Source organism: Megascapheus bottae, chromosome 10 (assembly GCF_031878675.1).
Source record: "Megascapheus bottae isolate mThoBot1 chromosome 10, mThoBot2.hap1, whole genome shotgun sequence".
NCBI classification, from domain to species: Eukaryota; Metazoa; Chordata; class Mammalia; order Rodentia; family Geomyidae; genus Megascapheus; species Megascapheus bottae.
This window is the reverse complement of record NC_143518.1, coordinates 22353022-22380674: the sequence shown is the minus strand read 5'-3', so window position 1 is coordinate 22380674 and position 27653 is coordinate 22353022. Positions and strand designations below refer to the sequence as shown.

Below are 27653 nucleotides of genomic sequence, written 5' to 3'. Positions count from 1 at the left end.
TTTTTGAAATTCATAATGGGTAGTGACCCACAGAGCTGGAAAACATGTTGTTTAAAAGAAAACTTAAAGCCGGGCACAGTGGCTCCTCCTGAAATCCTAGCTACTCAGGAGGCTGAGATCTGAAGATCAAGGTTCAAAACTAGCCGGGCACAAAAGGACCTAAGACTCTTACCTCTAAAACACCAGAAGTGTGGCTTGGCTCAAGGGTAGTGTGGTTACCTTGAGCTAAAGAGCTCAAGGACAATGCCCAGGCCCAGGGGTAGGGCAATATCCTTGAGCTGAAGAGCTCAGAGACAGCGCCCAGGCCCAGTTCAAGCCCCATGAACCACGAAAAAGAAAAAAGGAAGAAAGAAAAAGAAAATTTAAGCTGGGAACTGGTGACTCACACCTGTAATCCTAGCTACTCAGGAGCCTTAGATCTGAGGATTATAGTTCAGAGTCAGCCAGGGCAGGAAAGTCTGTGAGACTCTTATTTCCAATTGACCACCAGAAAATTCAAAAGTGGTACTATAGCTTAAAGTGGTAGATCCACTAGCCTTGAGCAAAAATTTCTCAGGAACAATGTCCAATCCCTGAGTTCAAGCCCTATGATTAACCAAAAACAGAAAAATAAAAATTAAGTGCCTTCACTTATTATATGTATTTGAAGCTTAAGTATAATCACATTGAAGTCTGATTTTTTTAAATCATGAAATATGGGGGAGTCTCTGATTTTTTTAACTATGAAATTTCTTAAATATGTAGAGCTTCTTAATTGGAGTCCTTTAAGAAAAAGTCTGTCCTAGCAGTATGTGACTTTTCTTTTCTAAATTACATTGCTTTATTTAAATAAATTAATCTCAATAATGTTCTTCAGTTAGTTTCAGTTTTGGTATCATTTGCCCTTAATTTGCCTTATTTTCCACAGTTAGCTTTCTGGTTACGTTATACTTCATTGGATAATTACTTATCACATTTTGCCTAGATATTCCCATGTTGCCTCATGTCCAAAAATATCTGAACTCGGTCCAGTATATAGAAGAACTACAAAAGTTTGTGGAAGATGATAATTACAAGTAGGTTGGATCTTCGAAATTGGTTTGTACTTTGTCCTGTCTATCCTTCATTATTCTATGCCCATGTATTTAAACATCCAAGACCTACATCCAGTGTTACATTAACAGATTCATATTTCCTTTTAGTCACTTGCTGAGGATCGCGGTTCAAAGTCAGCCTGGGCACAAAAGTCTGTGGGACTCTTACCTCCAATTAACTACCAGAAAACTGGAAGTGGCACTAGTCTCAAGTGTTAGAGCACTAGTCTTGAGCTGAAGCACTCAGAGACAGCACCCAGACTGAGTTTAAGCCCCACGACTGACAAAAAAAAAAAAAAAAACAAAAGAATATTTTATCTTTGTCAGCCTGTAGACAGCTGTTTAATGATTCAGATTTAAATTCCTCGCTCCCATATAGTCTAGTCCGTCTTTATGGAAATATATCTTTGACTAAACTAATTAAACAGCTTATAAAATAGAAAAATTGCTCCTTTTTAATGGTAATTTTTAGACATATCTTAGACATTGTTTTCATGAATTGAAACACTATTGAGATGTCTTGTCCAATTATAGCACTATACTAACCTTCTCTAGTTATTAAAGATTTTAAAGGTCACTTTTCTAGACCAGGCATTGGTAGCTCATATCTGTAATCCTAACTATTCTAGTGGCAGACATAGGGAGGACAGCAGTTCAAGGAAATACTCCCACTCAATCAATAGCTGTCGTCCCAGTTAAAAAGAAAACAGAGAGGATGATTGTGGTTCCAAGCTAACCCAAGCCATGGAAACATGGCTCACATAATAGAACAAAGGCCTATCAAAGCATAAAGCCAAGAGTTCAAACCCCAGTAACATGCTCCCCTCCTCCCAGGCCCCAAAAAATATCACTTTGCAAATAGCTGATCTATATGTCTCTCTACCATTCAAGTATAGCCCATTTGCAGGGGTAGTTTTTATAAAATTAACCCTTTTCATCTTTCAGTTTTAGTGTTTTATATCATTACTGCTGGAGTAATGATATAAAATAAGCCAGGGGGGCCAGGAGTTTGGCCTAGTGGCAGAGTGCTTGCCTAGCATGCACGAAGACCCGGGTTCGATTCCTTGGTACCCCACATACATAGCATAAAAGCCGGAAGTGGTGCTGAGGCTCAAGTGGTAGAGCTCTAGCCTTGAGAAAGTCCAAGGACAGTGCTCAGGCCCTGAGCTCAAGCCCAGGACTGGCAAAATAAATAAATAAATAAATAAATAAATAAATAAATAAATAAATAAATAAATAAATAAAAAGCAAGCAAAAAGAACTATACTTTTCATGAAGTTTCACAATTTTAGTTTGATAATTTGTTTTGTCTTTGTGATTTTGTTTTTTTAACAGGAAATATTTTTTTGTTAGTTTTTTTGTTGGTCATGGGCTTGAAATCTGGCCTGGGCGCTGTCCCTGAGCTCTTCAGCTCAAGGCTACTGCCCTACTCCTAGGCCTGGGCATTGTCCCTGAGCTCTTTGGCCCAAGGCTACCGCCCTACTCATGGAGCCACAGCCCCACATCCCATTTTCTAGTGATTAATTGGAGATAAGAGTATCACTTTCTTTACTTTAGTGTCCAGGCTGGCTTTGAACCTTGATCCTCAGATCTCAGCCTCCTGTGTAGCTAGGATTACAGGTGTGAGCCAACATGCCTGGCTAACAAGGACATGTTTTGTTACTCCAGCTATTCTCAACTCTTGAGCTCAAGCCTGCTGAGTATCTGGGACCCTAGGCACTTTTCACCATGCCCAGAACTTTCCTTAGCTTTATTCTATTAGTTGTTCTCAAGCTTTCAAATTGAATTTGATGCCTTTTGGCATAAAGAACCAAAAAGAAAGTTGTTGATAAGTAGTATGTTAGAGGAGAAGGAAGGAGGAAGAAAGCTCTATAGAGTTCTTCTAAGCAAAATATAATTATATGTATGTCTGAAACACCATAGGGAAACAGACTGGTGAAATTAATGTTCATTAAAAACATGAATTTGATGTCTTCCAAAAGTATTTTTCTAATAAAAGACATATTTTTTAAAATTTGTCAAAGTCAAAAATTAATGTTTTTCAGAATAAAAATTTTTCTTGCCCTTTTTGATTAATAATTTATACTCTTTTGAGGAATCGCCCCACTGCTTTCCATAGTGTTTGAATGAGTTTGCACTCTCACCAACTGTGTAGTAATGATCCCTCCTGGCCACATCCCCACCAGCATCTGTTGTTATTAGATTTCTTGATCATGGCCATTCTAACTAGAGTGAGGTGGAATCTCAAAGTTGTTTTGATTTGCATTTCTTTTATGGCCAGAGATGGCGAGCATTTCATGTGTCTATAGGCCATTCTTATTTCTTCTTCAGAGATATATTTTAGATATGAGGCCTCTTTGTCTGTTGTAGATCTTCTCCCACTCTGTGGGCTTTCTATTTAACTTGCTTGCTATGTCCTTTGCCATACAGAAGCTCTGCAGGTTATTGCAGTCCCGCTTGTCCAAAGTTTTTTTAATTTGTTGTGTTTCTGGGTCTTTATTAAGAAAGTTTCGATCTGTGCCAAGGAGACCTAGTATATCTCCTATTCCTTCTTGTAAAGTTTTCAGGGTATCTGCTTTTACCTCAAGGTTTTTGATCTATTTGGAATTAATCCTGGGGCAGAGTGGCATATAAAGATCCAAATTTAGTTTTCTGCAGGTGCTTATCCAGTTCTGCCAGCACTGCTTGTTGAAGAGGCTATCTTCCATTCTATTTTTTGGGGGGGTCCCTTATCAAAGATTAGGTGGCCATAGGATTGATTTCTGGGTCTTCAGTTCTATTCCATTGGTCCTCAGGTCTGTTCTTGTGCCAGTACCAAGCTGTTTTGTTTACTATAGCTCTGTAATAGAGTCTAAATTTTGGTATTGATATTCGCCCAGCTCTGTTCTTTCTGCTAAGGATTGAAATTTTGGATTGCTTCTTCTATTTCCTTAAAGAATGCATCAGGGGCCGGGAGTTTGGCCTAGTGGTTAAAGTGCTTGCCTAGCATGCATGAAGACCTGGGTTCGATTCCTCGGCACCACATACATAGAAAAAAGCCAGAAATGGTGCTGAGGCTCAAGTGGTAGAGCTCTAGCCTTGAGAAAGTCCAAGGACAGTGCTCAGGCCCTGAGCTCAAGCCCAGGACTGGCAAAAAAAAAAAAAAAAAAAAAAAGAATGCATCGGGATATTGATGGGTATTGCATTGAATTTGTAGCTAGCCCTTGGCAGGATTGCCATTCAGATTTTTAAAGTTTTCATCATTAAGGTTCTTTACATTCTTAGTTGTTAATTCCTAAGTACTTTATTTTCTTTGAGGCTACTACAGAAGGCTAACTGGATTTTTTGACGTTAAAAGTTTATTAAGTTGAAGTGTGAAGTCTTAAAATTTTTTTCACAATTATATTTGATGGCAAAATTTTACTGAATCCAATAAAAGTATTATATTTGTTAAGAAAATTACTATTGCAGGGGCCGGGAGTTTGGCCTAGTGGTAGAGTGCTTGCCTTAGCATGCATGAAGGTCCGGGTTCTATTTCTCAATACCACATACATAGAAAAAGCCAAAAGTGGTGCTGTGGCTCAATTGGTAGAGCTCTAGCCTTGGGAAAGCCTAAGGACAGTGCTCATGCCCTGACTTCAAGCCCCAGGCCTGGCAAAAAGAAAAAGCAAATTATTATTGCTGATAGTATTATTTTGATTTAAAAATTCAAGAATATTCATGCATGTTTAATATCCATTAGTTACAGGAGTTTTATTGGATGAGTTACTGATTTAACTACAAATTTAAAAAGCATGTTATTCAGTCTAACCATTCAATGACTCAGTTAACACAACTTCTAGAAAGAAAGGTGCAGCAAGGCACGTGAGGATGGAGATTTAAGACCAGGTAAGAATGTCCATAAGGGGGCCGGGAGTTTGGCCTAGTGGTAGAGTGCTTGCCTAGCATGCACGAAGACCCGGGTTCAATTCCTTGGTACCACATACATAGCAAAAAGCCGGAAGTGGTGCTGAGGCTCAAGTGGTAGAGTGCTAGCCTTGAGAAAGTCCAAGGACAGTGCTCAAGCCCTGAGCTCAAGCCCAGGACTGGCAAAAAAAAAAAAAAAAAAGAATGTCCATAAGACTTACCAAATGTCCATATGGCAAGAATGTCTGTAAGACATACCAAAAAGACAAAACTGGAACCATGGCTCAAGTGGTAGAGTACTAACTGAACAAAGAAGTTCAAAGATAGGACCCAGGCTCTGAGTTCAAGCCCTAGGATCAGTACTTGCATGTGTATACACATGTGTATGTACATACACACACACACACACACACACACACACACACACACACACACACACACACACACACACACACACACACACACACACACACACACACACACACACACACACACACACACCAAGCCTAGGATCAGTACTTGCATGTGTATACACATGTGTATGTACATACATATACATACACACACATACACACACACACACACACACACACACACACACACACACACACAACAAGCCTTTTTTTTAACTAGTACTTTTTAGCAGTGTTGTTGCATACTGAACCCAGTGCCTTGAAAAGGATCATAGTTTGAGGTCAGTTTGGGCAAAAGTTTGAAAGACTCTTATCTCTAAAATAACCAGCAACAAGTCAGGCTGGAGGTATGGCTCAAGAAGAACACTATTTAAGCAAGTAAATAATGCCCTGAATTAAAATCCTATCCTAGTACCTCAAATAAACAACAACAAAAAACTAATGAAGAAAAACAGCTAATGTTTTATTAAAGTGCTTTTAGGAGCTATGTATATATGGTCATACATTTATGAAATGAACTCTCAGATATGGAAACAAGAGGTTTATCTTTGCTTAATGAAGTTATTTATTTTCTCTTTCCTCCCCCATATGGTTATATATATTTATTTGTTTATTTGAAATAGGGAAGGGAAGGAGGAAAAGAAGATAATTGGGGGGTATGGGGGAAAGAAAATGGGGGCAAAAACATAAGGGATATCAGTGTTCAAAAAGTAATGCAGCCATTACTTGATGAATGTAACTGTATCCCCTCTATACATGATCCCAAAATAAAATACAATAACAAAATTAAAAACATAAAATCCTTTTAGGTTTTTGTGTGGGAAAATACATGATTTTAATATTATTTTATCAAATAATAATCACTTTATGTATGTGCTTTTTTTTTTTCAGGCTATCATTAAAGATAGAACCAGGAACAAGCACACCACGTTCTACCGCTTCCAGGGAAGATTTAGTAGGTCAGTGCATAGTTTCTTTCTCATTACCAATTTATAATCCAAATAATTTGAAAGCACATCTTATGTGCAAAATTTTTTCTTTTATTAAAATCATTCAGTCCTTTCTTAGTGTTTTGGTTTTTAATTAAGAAGATACTTGCAGGTTATTAATGCTTATTAATGAATATTATCTAATCAAGGACAACAAATGCAACATGATAATAAGTAAGAATTTACAAATAGTCTCTTCATTTGAAAAATTCTTGTTCTGGGGGGTGTGGGGGGGGAGGGAAATGGGTACGAAGACATGTGAAAGGGTATCAATGTATGTGAATTAATGCACCTTCTATCTGGCAAATATCATGTACCCTTTTACTAATTACAATAAAAAAAATTTTAAAAAAATAAAAAATTCTTGTTCTCTACCGTGAATATTGATTACACTAGAAATTCTATGTTGTCTGTGAGAAGTTATTACTGTGTCAGTTTTGGTGGATTAAGTTTATTGGGACAAGAACTAAAAATATAAAAATCAAATCATAGTCCATGCTGTTGCTTTATAATGATTTTTAATTTATTTTATAGAGGATATTTATAGCACAATTTTTAATGAAAACAAACTACTGAAGAAATTACTCCTTTTTGTTTTGGCCAGTTGTGGGGGTTGAAGTCAGAACCTGAGCACTGTCCTTTGACTTTTATCAAGGCTAGTGCTCTACCACTTGAGCCACAGACCATTTCTAGCTTTTTTTCTATGTATGTGGTACCCAGGAATTGAACCTGGGTCTTTGTGCATGCTAGGTAAGCACTCTACCACTAGGCCAAACTCCCGGCCCTGAAATTACTCCTTATTTAAGAAATATTGAAAAGTACCTATTTAAAATTTCTAATGCAGATTGTCAAAATAACCTTTCTGTTGTTTATTCTAAATATTTGAAGGCTTACCTCATATATGAGGAATCAAGGAAACAAATTTTGACAGTTTGGATGAGGAAGAGCCTTCAAGTACAGAAAATATTTTAATCTAAGGTTTCCTTTTCCTTTAATGGGGTTTGAACACAAAGCATCACACTTGCTGTACTAACACTTTTTCACTTAAGCCATCTCTCCAGCCTTGCATTTTGCTTGTTATTTTGGAGATGAAGTCTAGCAAACAGCATCCAGTTTGCTTGGGCTGCCCTCAAACTTTGATCCTCCAAGTCACAGCCTCCTAAGTAGCTACCATTGCAGGCATGTGCCACTAGCTCCCAGTCATATCTAAATCCTTTAAATGTGCTTTGTATTTTGATTTTGTGAAACAGAGCCAGCTGTCCTGGGTCTCAAAGTCCTCCTACTCTGTTCTCTTCCCCAATGCTGGTATTTTAGGTGCTAGCCACAGTGCCCAGCTTTTTTTCCCCTCCACTTTTAGTGAGATACTTTAAAAAGCTTTGTACTTTTTTTTTTTGCCAATCCTGGGGCTTGAACTCAGGGCCTGAGCACTGTCCTTGGACACTTTTTACTCAAGGCTAGATCTCTGCCACTTGAGCCACAGTGCCACTTCTGGCTTTTTCTGTGTATGTGGTACGAAGGAATCGAACCCAGAGCTTCATTCATACAAGGTGAGCACTCTATCAATAGGCTGTGCTCCGGGTATACTTTTGTACTTTGGAGTTGTTTTTTATTCCCATAAGCTTGAACAATATCATTATAGATAATAATTTTTAATATACCATACATATTTTTATATGAGGGAGCTGAAACCATGAGTAAAGAACCAGTGTGTAAGCCAGGTGCCAGTGGCTCATGCCTGTAGTCCTAGCTCCTCGGGAGGCTGAGATCTAAGGATTGTGGTTCAAAGCCAGCTCAAACAGAAAAATCCATGAGACTGTTGTATCCAATAAACTACTAAAAATAAACTAGAAGTGGAGTTAAGATTCAAATAGTAGAGCATTAATTAGCCTTGAGCAAAAGAAGCTCAGGAAAGCACCCCAACCTTGAGTTTAAGCCCCAGAACCAGCACAAGGGGGAAAAAAATGTATAAAATCAAAAGCACTGAACCTAGGACTTGGAAGGCTTGGATAATTAATCCAGATTTTGTCTTTGAGATAAGAGCCTGAGTCTTATAATTCTTCTGTCTCTTCCTATATAAATAGAAAAGATATTTATACATGTAAGATAGGTAAAAATCAATATATTTTTATATAGTTTGAGAGTCTATTGTACAACTTTGAAAATAATGCATGAGGTTTTCATACCTCAATTAAGCAGAAGCAAACACTGCTATTACCTTAAAATTTAAACCATACTTTATATTTTATGTCAAGATATTAAAAGTAAAACAGACTTTTAAGACATTATAAAATTTTCCTTCCCTCCCACCCTCTCTGTTTTAATTGAATGTGCAGGTCCTGAAGTAGGAGCATCACCACAGAGTGGTAGGAAGAGTATGGCTGCAGAAGGGGCCCTGCTCCCTCAGACGCCCCCGTCCCCTCGGAGCCTGATTTCACATGGACACAGGAAGTGCCATAGCCTCGGTTATAAGTTAGCATCTGACTTTTGTTTGTAGTTGGATGTACTTCGTATTTATCAGTAAATAAATTCTATATGTTTATTAGTTAAATAGAAAATAGTGGGTTTTTTGCTAATAACTCTAGTAAAACAACTTGTTTGCCCACATTTTCTTTGTTTGCTTAAATTTGTAAATGAGCTGTTCACAACAGTACTTTTATGTGTGAAAGAGACAAGTGAACATTATAAAGAGAGCAATCATAAATTGGGATAGCAAAATACCAGTAGTTTTCCTCTAAAGTCATAAACTTTTTATCTAAACAGTTGTCTTAACTAACATAAGTGTTAAAAACCCAAAGAGATGGGCCGAGAGTTTGGCCTAGTGGTTAAAGTGCTTGCCTAGCATGCATGAAGACCCGGGTTCGATTCCTCGGTACCACATACATAGAAAAAAAGCCGGAAGTGGTGCTGAGGCTCAAGTGGTAGAGCTCTAGCCTTGAGAAAGTCCAAGGACAGTGCTCAGGCCCTGAGCCCAAGCCCAAGACTGGCAAAAAAAAAAAACAAAAAAAAAAACAAAAAAAAAACAAAGAGTTACTCTCTTACTAAATATAAAGAAAGGAAAATTGGTTTGTTGTTATTTAACTTCATTAGTTTTGTAAAAATGTTCTCAAAAAAGGGGCCCATGATTACCTGTATTGGGCTTTTGTGAGAATTTAACAGTTCTTTAAAAATGAATGTGAATGCACAAATGTGTTGTCTGTATTATCTTTCTTCCAGTAAATGAAAGCTGTAAGATACACACACACACACACACAGAATGTGAAAAATATTTTTTCATGGACCCAAGACTATAGATGAGATTAAAGTTTATTTTAGTTACCTAGAGATGACATTTCCTATACAATTTTCTTTCTACTGTTAGAGTCTTTCTTGATAGTAACTGTGTTTTTATAAAAGTTGAGAAATTCGAGATGGAAGATATATAGTAAAAAGCTATGAAAAATATTTTTTATTTCCAGTTTTATTCATAAAATGAACACAGCAGAGTTTAAGAGTGCAACGTTCCCAAATGCAGGCCCAAGGCATCTGTTAGATGATAGTGTCATGGAACCCCATGCTCCATCCCGAGGCCAAGCTGAAAGTTCTACTCTTTCTAGTGGAATATCAATAGGTAAGAAATATTTCTCTCAGAATGCTCCCGCTTGTATAAGGTGAAAATTTAAACAAAACTCATTTGAAATAAAAGTTATAGCCAGGTGTCGTGGTTTGTGCCTGTAATTCTAACTACTCAGGAGGCTGATATCTGAGGATCTTGGTTGGAAATCATCCCAGGCAGAAAAGTCTATGAATCTCTTACCTGCAGTTAACCACAAAAAAAGCCAGAAGTGGTCCAGTGGCTTATGTGCTAGAGGGCTAGACTTGAGCAAAAAAGAGTTCAGAGACAGTAACCTAGGCCTTCCTTGAGTATAAGCCCCAAACCAACAAAAAAGGAAAAGGAGAATGAATTGTTTAAGGAAACAATGAGAATAATAACTTAGGAGAGGGAGAAGGGATCATAAATACCTACTGTCTCAAAGAGGGAAATGCTTAATTATCTATATCCGATGCAAAAATGAGAATGAAAACATTTAGCATTCCTTCACTATAAAAAAATTACCAGAGATAAATCAGTTTATAAAGTGAAAGGGTTTATTTTAGCTCATAGTTGTAGAGGTTTCAGTCCTTGATCAGTTGGTCCTCTTAAAGACAGAAGCACTGTGACAGAGCAAGATTGCTCACTTAATGTTACTTTGTTTTGTTACCTCAAATAGTCTTGTCAACTGTTCTCTAATATATTGCAGATAAACTTAGCAACAATAATACTAGAATAAAAATATATAAATGGACTATAATAAAGATTGCCATTCTACAATCACTAGTAAAAATTTTTTTTTAAATTATAAAGTCCAAAATGAGTAAACTTTTTTTTTTTGGTCAGTCATGGGGCTTGAACTCTGGGCCTGAGTGCTGTCCCTGAGCTTTTCAGCTCAAAGCTACCACCCTACCCCTTGAGCCTCAGCGCCACTTCCAGTTTTTTAGTGGTTAATTGGAGATAAGTCTCATGGACTTTAGTTCCCCGGACTGGCTTTGAACTATGATCCTCAGACCTCAGCCTCCTGAGTAGCTAAGATTACAGCCATGAGCCACTGCACCCAGCTTTAAAAAAACTCTTGATGTTTAAAAAAATAGAATAACTTTTGATTTTAGGTAGCAGTGATGGTTCTGAACTAAGCGAAGAAACCTCATGGCCCGCTTTTGAAAGGTAAGAGAGATTATTTAAACTGCTTTGAATTTATTTTGTCAGTCTGAGAGGATATGATAATTTGAAGAAGCATTTTTTACATGTCTTTAAATGACTTAAGTTTCTTGCCAACAGAAGAAATTAGATGTTGATACTTTCAATCTGGGATTGTAAGTAATGAGAATGGCTCTTGGTGGTCTGTTAATTTGGTTTGGTGTCTTTACAAGTGCATTTGAATTTTATATTGTAACTTGAAATTTTCCATAATTTTAATGGTATCAAAGTTTCAATAATAGCATAATTAACTTTTGTGTACAAAATGAAATTATTACTTTAGGTCTTGGTAGCAAGTAATCTTGAAACACGGGAATGACTGACTTTATTCTCTACTGCTTTGTCAAAGACAAAATGAGTTCATGAATTTTAAAGTATACGATGAATAAGGAGGATAAACTGGAATTGCACAGTATATATTATAATATCTTACAAAGAAATACTATAATCCTGTTATTTTGAGCTATAAAAGCTATCATCAGTGCGAAGAAACTTCAGTATACAAATACAGTCTTCAAATACAAATGCTCCTTGAGAATGTGTCAAAAAATTATGTACCTATCTAAATTATCCAAATAATTATATGCTTATATCTGTGACTACTTCTGTACTACCCTTCTTAGACTCATTAGACATTTGACTTGGCCAGGAGTTTGGCCTAGTGGTAGAGTGCTTGACTAGCATACACAAAGCCCTGGGTTTGATTCCTTGGTACCACATATACAGAAAAAGCCAGCAGTTGCAGTGTCTCAAGGACAATGCCCAGTCCCTGCGTTGAAACCCCAGGACTGGCAAAAAAAAAAAAAAAATTGACTTTTTTCCTTTTTTGGTACTACTATGGAGGCTTTGAAATCAGGTCCTTGAGCTCTCCCTTTTTCTCTCACAGCTGGCACTGTACCATTTGACCCATACCTCCAATTCCAGACATTTGATGACTCTTGACCATACATGGCTCCATTTTGTATATACACTAAGCAACTAAGTAACGAGGCTATAGCTCAGTGATAAGTGCACTTGGCTAGCATATGTTAGTCTCTGGATTTCATCGTCCGTACTTTAAGGGAGTGGGATGGGACTAAGCAACAGGTGGTATATTTAATACTTGAAGCAAGTGTTATGCTACTGAGCCATACCTCTAGCCCTTAACATTGTTACTTAAATTAACTATTAATGTCATATATTTAGTTATATAACTCCATATCAATTACTTTTTGATAGAAAAGAATTTCAAATTGAATGCTCTTTGAATTGGTTGATTTCAACCAATGAAATTACATAAAGGTTTGTTCATCTTTTGTGATTAAGACTTTATTCATTGGGGCTGGGAGTTTGGCCTAGTGGTTAAAGTGCTTGTCTAGCATGCAGGAAGACCCGGGTTCGATTCCTTGGTATCTCATACATAGAAAAAAGCCGGAAGTGGTTCTGAGGCTCAAGTGGTAGAGCTCTAGCCTTGAGAAAGTCCAAGGACAGTGCTCAGGCCCTGAGCTCAAGCCCAGGACTGGCAAAAAAAAAAAAAAAAAAAAAAGACTTTATTCATGAGGTTTATGTTTCGGTGTACTTTTTAAACTCCTTTCTACTCTAATTATAAATGTTACCATGTTCTTTTTATTAGTGGATTCTTTGTTTTACATTTTGGTTCTCTTCTAATCTTTACTTTCATTCTCTTGTACTTGAGTTTTCTTGAAATAAGGAAAACACAAAAGTTTTCTTAGGTATGTTCTAAATTTGTACAAGTTATCTTTCCCCCTAAGAAAAAACTAATAGCCATCAGGTCTTGATTTTAGAGTGTATTGAAATTTTCAGATTGAAAGTATTAACAAGATTGTTGGTTTGATTAAGTTATGAGTAACCCAGGATAATATCGTTTTCATCTGTTCAAGTTATGAGTAACCCAGGATAATATCGTGTTCATCTGTTCTTATCCCAGCAACTGCCTATGAAGACAGTTGTTAATGATGTTGCCTTCACACCCCAAAACAATATTTTTCTTTTGTGACAAATGTTTTGCTTTGCAGATAATTTTGGTGGTGGGGGGGAGATGTGTTCTTATGCCAGTGGCTTTCGGAATATTTTGAGAACCTTTTTGTGACTGCTTACTTTTTATGAAATAAGAAGTGAATTACAACCAGGATATAAAATACTATCTGTGGATAGTGAATTTAAAAATAACACGGACTTTCGGGCCGAGTGGGAGTGCAGAGAGAGATATCAAATACTGAGCTATTTCCTCAGCCCCAAAAAATAGTACTCTGAATTTTAAAAGACCATGTTTGTAAAACTCTTTATTTCCTAGGGAGACATGATACATCATTGCTTAAGTTGCTAAAATAATGCTCTTTTTTCAAAATACCATTTGTTACCAATGATATTTTAGGCTTTTCCCAGGCAAAGAATTATCAGTGTTTCTATATGTGTACGCACATGGGTGGGTTGGCATAAATTTATTTCCTTTGTAGAGCATAGCATTTAGTTTGGATAAAACTCTGCTCATAACCATCCTGATCATTTTTTGGCTTTTTCAATTCATGCTGAAATAAAATGACTGAATTTGTTATTTAATTTTCCTCCTTTACTAAAGTCTTTGATTTACTATCAAAGATAGAGGTTTTCCTCCTTTGTTTTAATTTTAGAAGCTATATTGCTTTTAGGTGTCTTCATAGGGACATACAATAAAAAATACTTTCATATTTAAACTGGAATCTGAGAAATAAAATAAAAACAAAAAGTTTTTATTTTTCACATTTATATAATTAGCCATAAATTGCTCTTACATTATCTCTCATAAATCCGCTAAAAGAATTTAAGTGTGTAACTGTGTAGTATGTACTAGATACTGTATCTATAGTCAGTAATTTTGAAAAACTTGCTGCATGCTTTAAAATAGAAAGAGGAACTGTTTTATACTGTCCTTTTGTAAGATTTAGAAAGCTATATTGCGCACACACACACAAAAATCAAGTGTACTGTTCTAGGTATTGACGATTTTGTTAATAAAAGTATATGTAACACATACAATTTATAATGGAATCCAACAGGAACAGATTATACCATTCTCTCGGCCCGGTGACAAGAGTGGCACGAAATGGCTATCGAAGCCACATGAAGGCTAGCAGGTACAATTCCCCTGCAAATCAGGGGGTCTCAGAACTCCCTTTGGTATTGGTGATTCGCTTACATGGGTGTGGTCTGACATCTCTATTCTTTTTCATCTAATTGGTTTTGAAACAAATTGCACACAGATCTTTCTTCCAAGATTTAATACAGAGATAATCTTGAGCTATTCTTTTTAATCCACAGAGCTAATTGCCAAAACTTACATCTTTATATTACATTTTCTAAGTGCTTCTAAATTGGTGGCTTTATAACTGCATAGGTCTTTCAAATGTTGCTAGTCATTGGATGATCAGTTTATTCTTAAGCTGCAGTGGGGTTTTTTTTGTTTTTTTTTCAGATAAAACAAAGTTTAGACAAGTGTACTTCAACTCATGTTCAGTTCTGCATCTAGCTAAATGGTCTCCTTTTCCTTTAATATTGCCAGTAGAAGAGACTAAAGATGGGTTGATTGAGAGTGTAGCAATAGTAACCAGTTCAGAATACAGCAAAATAGTAGAAAGAAAACTCATTTGGTGTCTGATCTTCTTGTGCATGCCCCCCTGAATATGAAAAGCTGTAGCATGAAATTTCTAGGTCAAGTCACTTTGAAGACACCTAAATAATCATGAAGGAATAAGCTGGAAAACCTGTTTTTCTTTGCTGCTGCAGGAATTTTACATCTCATCAAATCACCAGTGGTTGTCATTTTTACAGTGTTATTTTAGTTGATTCATGTATAGATCATTCTTATTTTAAACACAGGTTTTTAGTTGGGAAACGCTTTAAAGAGGTTATTGTGTGATTTTTTAAAAAAAAAAACATGAAAAGGGAAGTCTTGATCTGGGGAGTTTTTCCTTTCTTGGAGGGCTGTTATGTCATAATTAAACACCATAAGTAACATTTAAATGTCATTCAAATTCATTGCAAAAAAGCCAGTTTTGAAAAATGTTATTGTTCTTTAAAAAAAACTGTTTAGGCATGAATTTTCTTTTTTTTTTTTGCCTCTCTTGTCTTTGCTGCTTTCAGTTTTATATACTTAATAATTCTAACAAATAAAATCATCTCTCCTACCAGGATTTACTTTCTAATGAGGGAAAAAAACTTACAGTAATGGCATGGCATGTTAAGAAGACAAACAAAATTTAGTCATTATACTTGGTTAAAAAAAAAACTATTTATTTGAACATCTTTTGACTTAATAGTTTCCTAACTTTGAAATCTTATAAATTTCAAGTCAATAAACATTTTAAATTGTCAGTGTCTTCTGGCTCTGGAGAAAGTAGTAAAGCTTTCAGGTTAAGAATAATAAGGCCAGGCTCAGTGGCTCATGCCTGTAATCCTAGCTACTCAGGAGACTGAGATCTGAGGATTTCGATCCAAAGCTAGCCCAGGCACTAAAGAATATGAGATTCTTATCTCCTATTAACCAGTAAAAAATGGGAAGTGGGGCTGTGGCTCAAGGAGTTGGGCAGTGGCCTTGAGCTGAAGAGCTCAGGAACAATGTCCAGGCCCAGAGTTAAAGCCCCATTGCTGACAAAAAAGTAATATTAAGTATTTATAAAGACTATAGACAGAAACTCTAACTTGTGTTTTCCTTTATTTCATTCATAGCTCTGCAGAATCAGAAGACTTGGCAGTACATTTATATCCAGGAGCTGTTACTATTCAGGGTGTTCTCAGGAGGAAAACTTTGTTAAAAGAAGGCAAAAAACCTACAGTAAGATACCATTCCATTTATTTTAATACACATCTAAGAATGTCATTGACACTAAAATAGTTGATAGAAAAGATTAAGTAATGTACTTCAATGTAATTTAAAATATACCCCCACAAAAGTACATTTTTCTCATGGGATTTATTAACTTAGCCTACCTGCTATATAGATTTCAGCTAAATGTTTTATGAAGTGTGCTTACATAAAGATAATCTTATAATTCTCTTCACCCATTAAGGTAAATATTACCCAAACCTCTTAAGAGAACCCTCATGTACTTCATAAAATATAAGGGTTGGGCATGGTGGTACAATGCCTATAATTTTAGCTATTCAAGGGGCATGGTTTGAGGCCACACATGTAAAAAAGTTTGTAACACCTCATCTCCACACATTAGCTGGTGATAGTGGTTCACAACTGTGATTCTAACTATGTGGGAGGCATAAGAGGATTATGGTAAAAGTCAGCCCCTCAAGAGAAGCATGAGACTATCCAAAAAATAATAAAAAGCTGGTAATGTGACTCAAGTAGTAGAGAACTTTCTTAACAATCATGAGTCCCCCAAGTTCAAAACCCCAATACTGACAAGGAAAGGAGGGAATAACAGAAGGAAAATGGGTTATATCAAAGTACAGTATTAACATAGTACATGTATTTTAGGAAAATTACTTAGTGGAACAAAGCCTTTTGTGTGTAACAAAGTAGCCCAGTATCAGTATAGTAGTTTACTAAACTATGTATTTTTTTATTCCTGTATTTTATTGTTGTGATATATAAAAAAGTAAACATATATACAATATATCAGGTACCAAAATCAGATGCAGTAACAACCTGAGATAAACCATAACTGGGGGGGAAAAAAAGAGAGAGAAAAGAAGTAACTTCACATAGTACATGAAAGAACAACCATCTTGGCCAGAAGTTTGGCCTAGTGGTAGAGTGCTTACCTCATACACAAAAACCCAGGTTCAATTCCTTGGTACCACATTTATAGAAAAAGCCAGAAGTAGTGCTGTGTCTCAAGTGGTAAAAGCTCTAACCTTGAGAAAGCCCAAGGACAGTGCTCAGCCCCTGAGCACTGGATCAAAGTTCAAAGCCAGCTGGGCGCAAAAGGACCTGAGCATCTTATCTTCCAGTTTTCTCTAGAAAATCAGGAAGTGAGGTTTGGCTCAAGGGTAGGGTGGTAACCTTGAGCTGAAGAGCTCAGGGACAGCACCCAGGCCAAGTTCAAGCCCCATGACCCACAAAAAAAAAAAAAGTGCTACAACTCTAGGTTAATATGGTCGTGGTTAAAGAGTGGGTCATTTTCACTAAAAGGTAAACTGCGAAGCTGTAGTAGCATTTTAATATGTCTTATATGAATATATTCATGTGTTTATCATCTCCAGGTAGCATCTTGGACAAAATACTGGGCAGCTTTGTCTGGAACACAACTTTTTTACTATGCTGCCAAATCTCTGAAGGCTACAGAAAGAAAACATGTGAGTATTTATACTCAGACTTCAGTACTGGATCATAGCGTCTTGTTCATAATTGTAAAGAAAATAATAGGGGGCAAGATTTTATTTCATATTCTCATACAGAAATTTTTACACTTAATCTTGGTATCAATACAATAATGGAATTATTTTTGTCTAGTGAGACCATTCCAGAAAGTCTTGGAATAGTAATAGCCTTTATATTTTTAGGTCTCTTTTCAATGTCATTCTTCTATAGCAAATGTCAGAACACATTATAAATACCTTAAAAAATAAAAAAAAGCACTGGAGGATTCTTTTTTTTTTTTTTTTTTTTGGTAAGTCATGGAGTTTGAACTCCATGGGCCTGGGCGTTATCTCTGAGCTCTTCAGCTCAAGGCTACTGCCCTACTACTTCTACTTTTCTAGTGATTACTTGAAGATAATAGTCTCATAGATTAGTGCCCGGGCTGGCTTTGAGCCACCATGCCCAGCCCAAAATTATATTTTACTGAAACATTGATTGCCCCTAGAATTATTATACTCAGTAAGAAACAAAGATTGGTAAGAACTGTTGTACTCATAAGCTGGGCATGGTGGCTCATGCCTATAATCCTAACTACTCAGGAGGCTGAGATCTGAGGATTGAAGTTCAAAGCCAGCCCAGGCACTAAAGTCCGTGAGACTCTTATCTCCAGTTATTCACTAGAAAATCAGAAATGGCACTGTGGCTCAAGGGGTAAGGCTGTAGCCTTAAGCTGAAGAGCTCAGTGTCAGTGCTCAGGCCCAGAGTTCAAGCCCTAGAATCAACAAAAATAAAAGGTCTGAAGCTGACCTGAGCTAGCATAAAATCTGAAATCTCATCTTTCATTAGGAGGAACTGGAAAAAAAAAAACCACCACTTTTCTTACTTGAATTAACCATGAAGTTCACTTTCTTTTCATCTCAGTTCAAATCAACATCAAATAAGAACATCTCTGTAGTTGGATGGATGGTGATGATGGCTGATGACCCAGAGCATCCAGACCTCTTCCTGTTGACTGACTCTGAGAAAGGTGAATAGTAGAAATAAGTCTGTCTTAAGGTACTAGGGATGCATAACTCTTTGGCAAGCCCCAAACCCAGTTTAATTGAAAGGGACTACAAAGACCAAGTGTCACCTTTGGGAACTATTCTCAAAACATATTTCAGCGAGCCAGTATTTTTAATATATTTTTATTGTAATTAATAAAAGGGTTACATGATATTTGCCAGATAGAAGGTGCATTAATTCACATACATTGATACCCTTTCACGTGTCTTGGTACCCATTTCCCTCCCCCCCCACACCCCCCACACCCCCCACCCGTCTTGGTTTTCCCCCCTTCCCTATCAAATTTCAAATAACCAAATACAAATAAATTCAATATATCGATAACAAAGTGAGATACTGTAACAATATGAGATTCCCAAGGGACAGCAAAGGAAATGAGAGATAACATAGTACATTAAGGACAACAATCATAACACGATAAATGAATAAATACTGTCAAAAAAAAAGGACAATAATCATTCGTTATATGGCTTTTGTTTCAATATCCTGGAGGTCCTTTCAATTAGCTTCATACTATATGGCCTTATGTATCAAGGTTTTGCTCTATTGCAGATCTCTGCTAGTAGAGCACAAGGTTTCTACTGATTATGACAAATGAGGGAAATCATTGAGCCTAAGTTCCTTTGAGTCTGGCTTACTTCACTTAATATGATTTTTTCTAAGTCTTTCCATTTCCTAACAAATGGGTCGATGTCATTCTTTCTGACAGCAGCATAGAATTCCATTGTGTACAAATACCACAACTTGTTGATCCACTCATCAACTGAGGGACATCTGGGTTGGTTCCATATCTTTGCTATGGTAAATAATGCTGCAATGAACATTGTTGTGCTAGTGGATTTAGTATGCCCTAGATTCTGGATGGTTGGGTAAATGCCAAGTAGTGGAATTGCTGGGTCATAGGGGAGTTCTATGTTTAGCCTTTTGAGGAACTGCCATATTGCTTTCCATAGTGGTTGAATGAGTTTGCACTCCCACCAACAGTGTAGTAGTGATCACTCCTGGCCACATCCCCTCCAGCATCTGTTATTATTCGTTTTTTGGATCCTGGCCATTCTAACTGGAGTGAGGTGGAATTTTAGAGTTGTTTTGATGTGCATTTCTTTTATGACCAGAGATGTTGAGCATTTCTTCATGTGTCTATAGGCCATTTTTGTTTCTTCTTCAGAGAAGACTCTCTTTAAGTCTTTGGCCCATCTTTTAATGGAATGGTTGTTACTTTGGAGATTAGTTTTGGAGTGATTCAATTTTTTGAGTTGTTAATATATTTTAGATATGAGGCCTTTGTCCGTTGTTTGGTTGGTGAAGATCTTCTCCCACTCTGTAGGCTTCCTAATTAACTTACTAGCTATGTCCTTTGCCATACAAAAGCTCTGCAGTTTAATGCAGTCCCACTTATCCAGCCTTTCTCTGATTTGTTGTGGTTCTTGGTCCTTATTAATTTCGACCTGTGCCAAGAAGGCCTAGTGTATCTCCTATTCCTTCTTGTCAAGTTTTCAGTGTGTCAGCTTTTACCTCCAGGTCTTTGGTCCATTTGGAGTTCATTCTAGTGCAGGGTGACAAAGACGGATCCAACTTTGGTTTTCTGCAGGTGCTTAACCAGTTCTGCCAGAACCACTTGTTAAAGAGGCTGTCTTTCTTCCATTCTATTTTTTTGGCTCCCTTGTCAAAGATTAGGTGGCCATAGGTCTGTGGTTTAATATCTGGGTCCTCAGTTCTATTCCATTGGTCTTCAGGCCTGTTCTTATCCAGTACCAAGCTGTTTTGATAATTATAGCCCTGTAATAGAGTTGCCCACTCTCTCCACTCCTCTTTAACATAGTACTAGAATTCCTAGCCAGTGCAATAAGGCAAGAAGCAAGCATAAAGGGGATCCAAGTAGGGAAAGAGGAAGTAAAACTATCCCTCTTTGCAGATGACATGATTCTGTATTTAAAGAATCCTATAGACTACTCCCAAGCTCCTTGAGCTGATTCAAAACTTTGGAAGGGTAGCAGGCTATAAAATTAACCCTCAAAAATCAACTGCCTTCCTTTACGCCAACAGTGAGAGGAACAAGGGAACAATCAGGAAAGCAACTCCTTTTGCAATAGCCTCAAAGAAAATAAAGTACCTAGGAATTATCTTAACTAAGAATGTAAAGGACCTTTTTGATGAAAACTTTAAAACCCTAAAAAAGGAAATTAAAGCAGAACTAAGGAAATGGAAAAACCTCCCATGCTCCTGGATTGGAAGAATCAACATTGTGAAAATGACAATCTTGCCAAGGGCTATCTACAAATTCAATGCAATACCCATGAATATCTCAATGGCATTCTTTAAAGAACTAGAAGAGGCAATTCAAAATTTCATATGGAATAATGAAAGACCCCGTATAGCAAAAACACTTCTTAGCAGAAAGAACAGCGCTAGAGGAATTTCAATTCCAAACTTTAGAGCCAGTATTTTTTTATAGCTTATTTTCTTTACCACGTAGACATGAGCTTGAAAATGATTTTTTTGGGGGGCCCAGTCCTGGGGCTTGAGCTCAAAGCCTGAGCACTGTCCTTAGACTTTCTTGAGGCTAGAGCTCTACCACTTCAGCCTCAGCACCACTTCCAGCTTTTTGTCTGTTTATGTGGTACCAAGGAATCAAACCTGGGTCTTCGTACATGCTAGGCAAGCATTCTACCACTAGGCCAAACTCCCAGCCCTAGATTGTATTCTTTAAAATAACTTTTTTTCTGTTACTTTAATTGGTTATTTGGCCCAAATTCCTTTCCACATTAAAGGTAAAACAATTATATGTAAAGTATGTAAATTAGAGTTTGTGAAGTAAATGAGAAAAATCGGAGAGTGAGTTGTATATGATCACATCATACCTCCTGACTTTTCTTTTATCTTCTACAAATACAAATAGGAAAGACTCTAGAGTAGTTGCTGCTGTTCATTTCTTCATAACAACTGCCAGTGATTGGCAAGCACCACAAAGGAAGCCCAAAAGAAAATGGACATCTGCCGAGAGTCATACTACAGCAACTTAAAGTTGATATCTAGTCAAGTTCTAAGTCATCTTATTATAATATAAAGGGGACTAGGGTAGGGGGAAACCCTGAGTCATTGAAGACAAAGTTAAATTTAAAGCAAGGACAGTACATGAAAGTTTATTTTCTACTCACCTTAATATATATGCAGCCAAATAAAATGTTCTTACTATGAATCCTTTTTGGCATATGCCAAATGAGAATCTATACAGGAGCTTGCTGAGCATACCAGATAATTTCTAATTTCCTAAAAGAGAAAAGATGTCTCTGTAGATTTTTCCAGGAAGACCACAGAAGAACTGGAAATCTACAATCTTGACAAATGTATTGTAACTAAAGATTAAAAGTATAGCTAATATCCATAATTATGTAATCTATGTTTAATAACCATATTAAAGCATGTAAAAACTTAATATGAATATGTAATACTTAGGTTACATAATAATAAAATATTTTTCATTCTTACTAATGTAGACAAATCTTTTACTTAGACACTTCTTTTTTTGTGGGTCTTGGGGCTTGAACTCTGGGCCTGGGTGCTGTCCCTGAGCTCTTCAGCTCTAGGCTACCACCCTTACCCGTGAGCCAAGCCCCCACTTCCCGTTTTCTGGAGGTTAACTGGAGATAAGAGTCTCAGGTCCTTTTGTGCCGGGCTGGGCTGGCTTTGAACCTTGATCCTGAGATCTCAGCCTCCTGAGTAGCTAGGATTACAGGCATGAGCCACTGCGCCCAGGTTTAGATACTATTTCTAAAAACATTTAAGCCATAATTTGTTCTAGTTGAAAAGCAGTAAAACTAGCTTTCTGAATATAAATGTGAAATGTCTATGTAAAACATTCACATGCTAAGTCTTTGTTCATACTGGAGAGTCAGGTGGTAAATGAATAGAATTCTGAAACTGAACTCTAGACATACACCTCACTCTATGCATACGTATCACTCTATAATAACTGACCATTTCTTTATGGCTTAGTCAGGCATAGTCCTTAAATTTTTTTGCTTATTTAAACATATTTTTTTCATAAGCCCAAGTTTTTTGTTTATGAAGCAATTTTCTTTTAAAACAATTTTTCTGTGCCCTTCTACCCCAGAGCTTTCAGTTTAAATTTTTTTAGACTTTATTAACATTGATTTTTACATATTTCAAATGACATGTTTAACAAACAAGTATTCAAGAAGGGAATTTCTATATACAATCGCTAGCACATATATTTTAGACATAATTAAAATTAAGCTTAGGGTTTGTATGTCATAGATACATATAATGTTTTATTATATAGATTAATGTCTGTAGAGTATATAGCCCATTATAGGTTTTTATGTCTACGTAGTTATGGTTCTATCTCCAAGACCATGTCCATAACCTTGGGTACAAATAGTCCTTAAATTTTTATTATGTTCCACTTGCGTTTTGTAATTTTAGGAAATTCATACAAGTTTCAAGCTGGTAGTAGGATGAATGCAATGCTGTGGTTTAAACATTTGAGTGCAGCCTGCCAAAGTAACAAACAACCGGTAAGAATTTTTTTTAATTCTCAGCATAACCCATAACTTGGGAATATATTGAAAAGTTCCAAGAGAGGTAAGTAGAAATATTCTTTCTTTCCATTCAGGTTTCAGAGCTGGATAGCTTAGGCTGGTTTGGAACTCGTGGTAGCCAGGCTTCTCTCAAACCTTTAACCTCTTGTCTCAGCCTCCCTAGTGCTAACATTACAAGATGTAATCCCATGTACGTTTCCCTAGCTGAACTAGTCAAATGGTGTCATTTGTTGTTTTATTAACAATCTGTAAGACATGAAGGATCTAGACTACAATTTCAAATAGTGTTATACAAAGTAAAATACAGAAACAAGTTTGTCTAAAGTATACAGAGGCGCTGTCTTGAATTGTAAAAAGGAACAGGACATAGAGATGCTGATTGGTAAATGGAATAGCAAAAAAAAAAAAAAAAGGTGTTGAAGCCACAAAGATAGCCGGCATTATTGGTAAAGTATAGCTCTCCTAGAACATAGTTCTAAAAAGGGTAAAAATTACTAAGTGCCAGTGATTGTATATAGAGATTCCCTTCTGATTCCCTTCTTGAATACTCGTTTGTTAAACATGTCATTTGAAATATGATGCAAAAATAAATGTTAATAAATTCTTTAAAAAATTTTAAAGGGTAAAAAGTAGCACTGTCATAAAAAGTACTCTGATTTATCTTAAATTTAAACTTGTTAATCAACTAAAGGTGGGTTTCTGTATTCACAGTGAAACCAGACTTTTATCGTGTTTTTGTTCTACTGAAACAAGGTCTTTTTAAGTGAAAGGCTTTCAACTACAAAGGAAAAGGAATCTCTTCTGTTTTCCCCAAGTCTTGTTACAGAATCAACCAGCCCCAATTAACACAAACAACTTACAGCTATCGGCTTTCATAGAACCAGGTTCTGGTTAGACCTGTTAGACCTATATGACAATCATGAACTTATGATATTCACAGTATAAAAGTTTAGAGTGACCATTGTCAGTAGCTAATTTTGAAAGTAAAATGTACTATAAAAGTTCAAAATGCTTGCTGGATGCTGCACGTAGCTCATACCTGTAATCCCCAGGGAGGCAGGAAAGTCAGTGTGGCTCATGGAGCTACTTTTGAGGAAAAAAAAAAAAAGCTCAGGGACAGAGCCCAGGCTCTGAGTTCAAGCCCTGTGACCAACAGAAGGAGGAGGAGGAAGAAAAAGAGGTAGACCACTGTCTTATGAATAGCTCTGCTAGCAACAACTTTGGAAACCTGCTTTAAGAATTGAGAATGTTTTTAAAATGGAACCCATATTAGTCCTTTAACCAGAAAATTCAAGTAATGTTTTAAAATAGAAAACATTTCATAGACTGAACAGTCTTGAAGTCAAATTACGTTGCTTTTCTTGAGTTATAAAGTATCAGATCAAAATTTAATAATGAAATTTGCTCTTTCAGACTTAAATTTCATAATAGTTTCACAGAGAAGTCCTTAATGTTATAAAAATCATGTTTTCAAAATGTGTCTATAGCAATTCTTTGTAACATAATGATGAAATAAATCATGTCAAGTATGTTTTTCTGGATTTTCACCCAACAATAACTTTGCTTACATTTTTTGATTCTTTCCTGTCAGTAACCATGTACCCCTTGTGATTCTTGGACAGGAAGAAAGGGCAGTGTGTACACCTACCAGTTTACTTTACTTGAAAGAACTTAAACTTACTCTCTTTTAAATTTCCTACTACTACTGTGTCTTATTATTTGTAAATACTGAAATTTCTCTTGAGTAATATTCAAGTCTAAAAGAATTAAGCTTGCCGGACCGGGAGTTTGGCCTAGTGGTTAAAGTGCTTGCCTGGCATGCATGAAGACCCGGGTTTGATTCCTCGGTACCACATACATAGAAAAAAAAGCTGGAAGTGGTGCTGAGGCTCAAGTGGTAGAGTTCTAGCTTTGAGAAAGTCCAAGGACAGTGCTCAGGCCCTGAGCTCAAGCCCAGGACTGGCAAAAAAAAAAAAGCTTGCAGGGCACCAGTAGCTCATGCCTGTAATCCTAGCTACTCAGGAGGCTAAGATCTCAGGATCGCGGTTCAAAGCCAGCCTGGGTATGAAAAAAGTCTGAGACTCTTGTGACTCAGGTAGTAGAGTGCAAAGATTTGGGCTTGCTTAAATGACAAGGAAAGGTTAAAATAATCTTAATTTGTAATGATTAATTTTTTAGGTTCCTACAAACTTGATGACTTTCGAGTAAAAGTCTGAAAAAGTAGAGGTAAACCACTGGAACCGAGGAAAGAGCTCCAGTCACAAACCATCCTGTGCCAGGAAGAGCCCTGAGCTACATCACAGCCTTTGGAGTTCTGAACCAAAACAAAAAAGCACTGATTTCAGAGAATGAAGTGAGATATTCCCAGAGAATAATTTGGAGTTGCAAAAAAAAAAAAAAAAAACTGCCATAAACCATGCTTCTTAACTCTGAACTGACTTGTGGAAACCACTGCCTTAAAAGAATGAAAGGAAAACCAACATGAAACACCAAATAGTGTGTGTGAATCTTCTGGCGGTGCTGTGCTTGGAATAGATTGTAGCTAAGTTGCATTTCTTTTAATTTTATACTAATTTTGGAGGGGGAACCACCTTTTTAGATCCACTTTGAAAAGGAAAATTATATTTCTTAGGAATTACATGAGAAGCTGGTTTTGCCCTGCAGCTGACATGTTTAATTTAGTAGGAACTATACCAGAAGCTTACTTAGTGTGTACTCTCCTTTGTTTTCTCACAACAGGAGTGTAGGAATGGGAAATGTTATTAAGTCATGTAAGTTATCAGAGTTTGGTTGGGATAAGGGACTCATTTTGTTTTGGATGAGGGAAGATCTTTTTCAGCTCAATAAACTTTGGAAATTAGGACCATTTAGGGAGCATTATTTCCACAGGAGACACAAAAGCTGAGTGTTTCTATGCCGGAGTATTTTTAAGTAGGCTCCAGAAAACTTGGTTGTTTCTGTTAATGTTTAGTTTCATTTATGTAGTCAGTGTTAGACCATAGATCTCCTTAGTATAAAACTATAATCCCAAACTAAAGTTTCCTGAGATCTTACAATAATTAGATTTTTATTTCAAGTTAATTGAATTAGCTCTTCTAGTCACAGTTTTTTTTTTTAACCGTCAAGGGTGATACTGATATTTTGCCAGGATACTTTCTTTCACAGTGTTTAATGTGCATAATGCCAGTTATTTTTATATTTGTTTTTGTTAAGTATGAGAGTCAAGACCTATTCGTTTTAAAGATGCCTCATATGTATTTTACCATAAGACAAAATAATCTTAAGTATAAAGGCTGAAATTCAAGTTTCTAGGAATTTTAAGTATCAATTCTTTCCTCTTTACATAACTTACCATTTTGTGAAAGCTGACTATAGGTCTCTGACATAAACTGTACTTTTCTGTAAATTGACGAAGCCATTTTGAGAGAGGTAGTCTATGCAATAATGCATTTAATTTCTAACATTAAGTATTGACCTTAAGAGTCTTGGAGGTGAGATACCTTGAAATTTTTTAACAAAAAAAATTCAAATAATGACTTCATGGTAAATGTTACAGATTTGGAAGGCATCATAAATTTTACTAATGGCCCAGAGTAAGAAATGTTTTTTGACTGTTACCTGCTAATAGACTTCTCTCATTTTCCATCTCAAAAATTTGCATACTTTTTAAAAACTTGAAGTATTGCAGCCTCAAGCCCATTAAACTTAACTAGAAAATACTTTGTATATAATAATTAGCTTAGGCTCTGTCCAAAGAAAAATATGAGAACTGTTTCCGAGTGTTTTTTACTTAGAATTCAAATGTTTCTCATATAACAATTAGAAACACACTTCAGGTTTTAGTGACATAGGCTGGAGAGGGTACAGTGTTGCCTGTGCTGAATGATTTTTTTCAGTCAGTTATCTTAAGCTTAACCCATGTTGGGTACACACAGAAAGATACCATCTGCACAGCCAGCAGTATTATTATTGTAGAACTTGTACGTCTTATTTTTGTTTTGCATTTAAGTTCCTTAATTTGATTATTTTTACAAACATTTTTGATAGTATCTACGCTTTTTTATGAATATTGTGAATTAGTACCCTGTGGATTTTTTGGAGGGGTAGAGGTCATGAATAAGCTCAAGGTGTAGATATAGGTAACTGCAAGTCAGAGCCTGAATCACACAGTTTGCCAAAGATGGAAGATGTGTTTGATACTTTCAAGCTGTAAACATTAACAGTTGCTTTGTAGAGTAAATATAGTGTTCAAATTTGGTTAAACAATCCATAAATTACACTAACTGTTCAATGGGAATCTTCATTTTTCTGTTAAATTTACTGATTCAAAAGATTAACTATTGCATTCTAAGGTTATTTTATCATTTGAAACCAGTGAGAAATGAATTAGTATAGGTTAGGGGTTTTTTACTCTATAATTCGCAAAGAAAACATAAATCACCAAATTATATTATTTTCGATATCTTACTACCTGAAGCCTAATCTTTTTCTGCCTTCACCTATAAATTAGTGGCCCAGAAGTTCAGAAGTTCAAAATTTCCTAGGTAAGAGGAACTTATTCATAATTTAGTTGTTCATAAACTAGCTATTTAAATTACATGTT

General features: G+C 36.3%; 1 protein-coding gene across 5 annotated transcripts in view; it reads left to right on the top strand.

The window, feature by feature from the left end:
- The window catches only part of Ralgps2 (Ral GEF with PH domain and SH3 binding motif 2), a 209990-nt gene extending 184446 nt beyond the window's left edge, over positions 1-25544 (top strand). For 4 of the 5 annotated variants that reach the window (XM_090340356.1, XM_090340353.1, XM_090340354.1 and 1 more), the window contains exons 10-20: positions 965-1055; positions 6263-6330; positions 8694-8829; positions 9816-9967; positions 11044-11098; positions 14167-14244; positions 15836-15941; positions 17327-17419; positions 18345-18450; positions 22935-23026; positions 25229-25544. In XM_090340356.1, the coding sequence (XP_090196482.1) occupies positions 965-1055; positions 6263-6330; positions 8694-8829; positions 9816-9967; positions 11044-11098; positions 14167-14244; positions 15836-15941; positions 17327-17419; positions 18345-18450; positions 22935-23026; positions 25229-25258 (1007 nt within the window). In that variant the 3' untranslated portion in view covers positions 25259-25544. The remainder of the gene's footprint in view (positions 1-964; positions 1056-6262; positions 6331-8693; positions 8830-9815; positions 9968-11043; positions 11099-14166; positions 14245-15835; positions 15942-17326; positions 17420-18344; positions 18451-22934; positions 23027-25228) is intronic. The other variant, XM_090340357.1, reaches the window with a different exon arrangement.
- The last annotated feature ends 2109 nt before the right edge of the window (positions 25545-27653 follow it).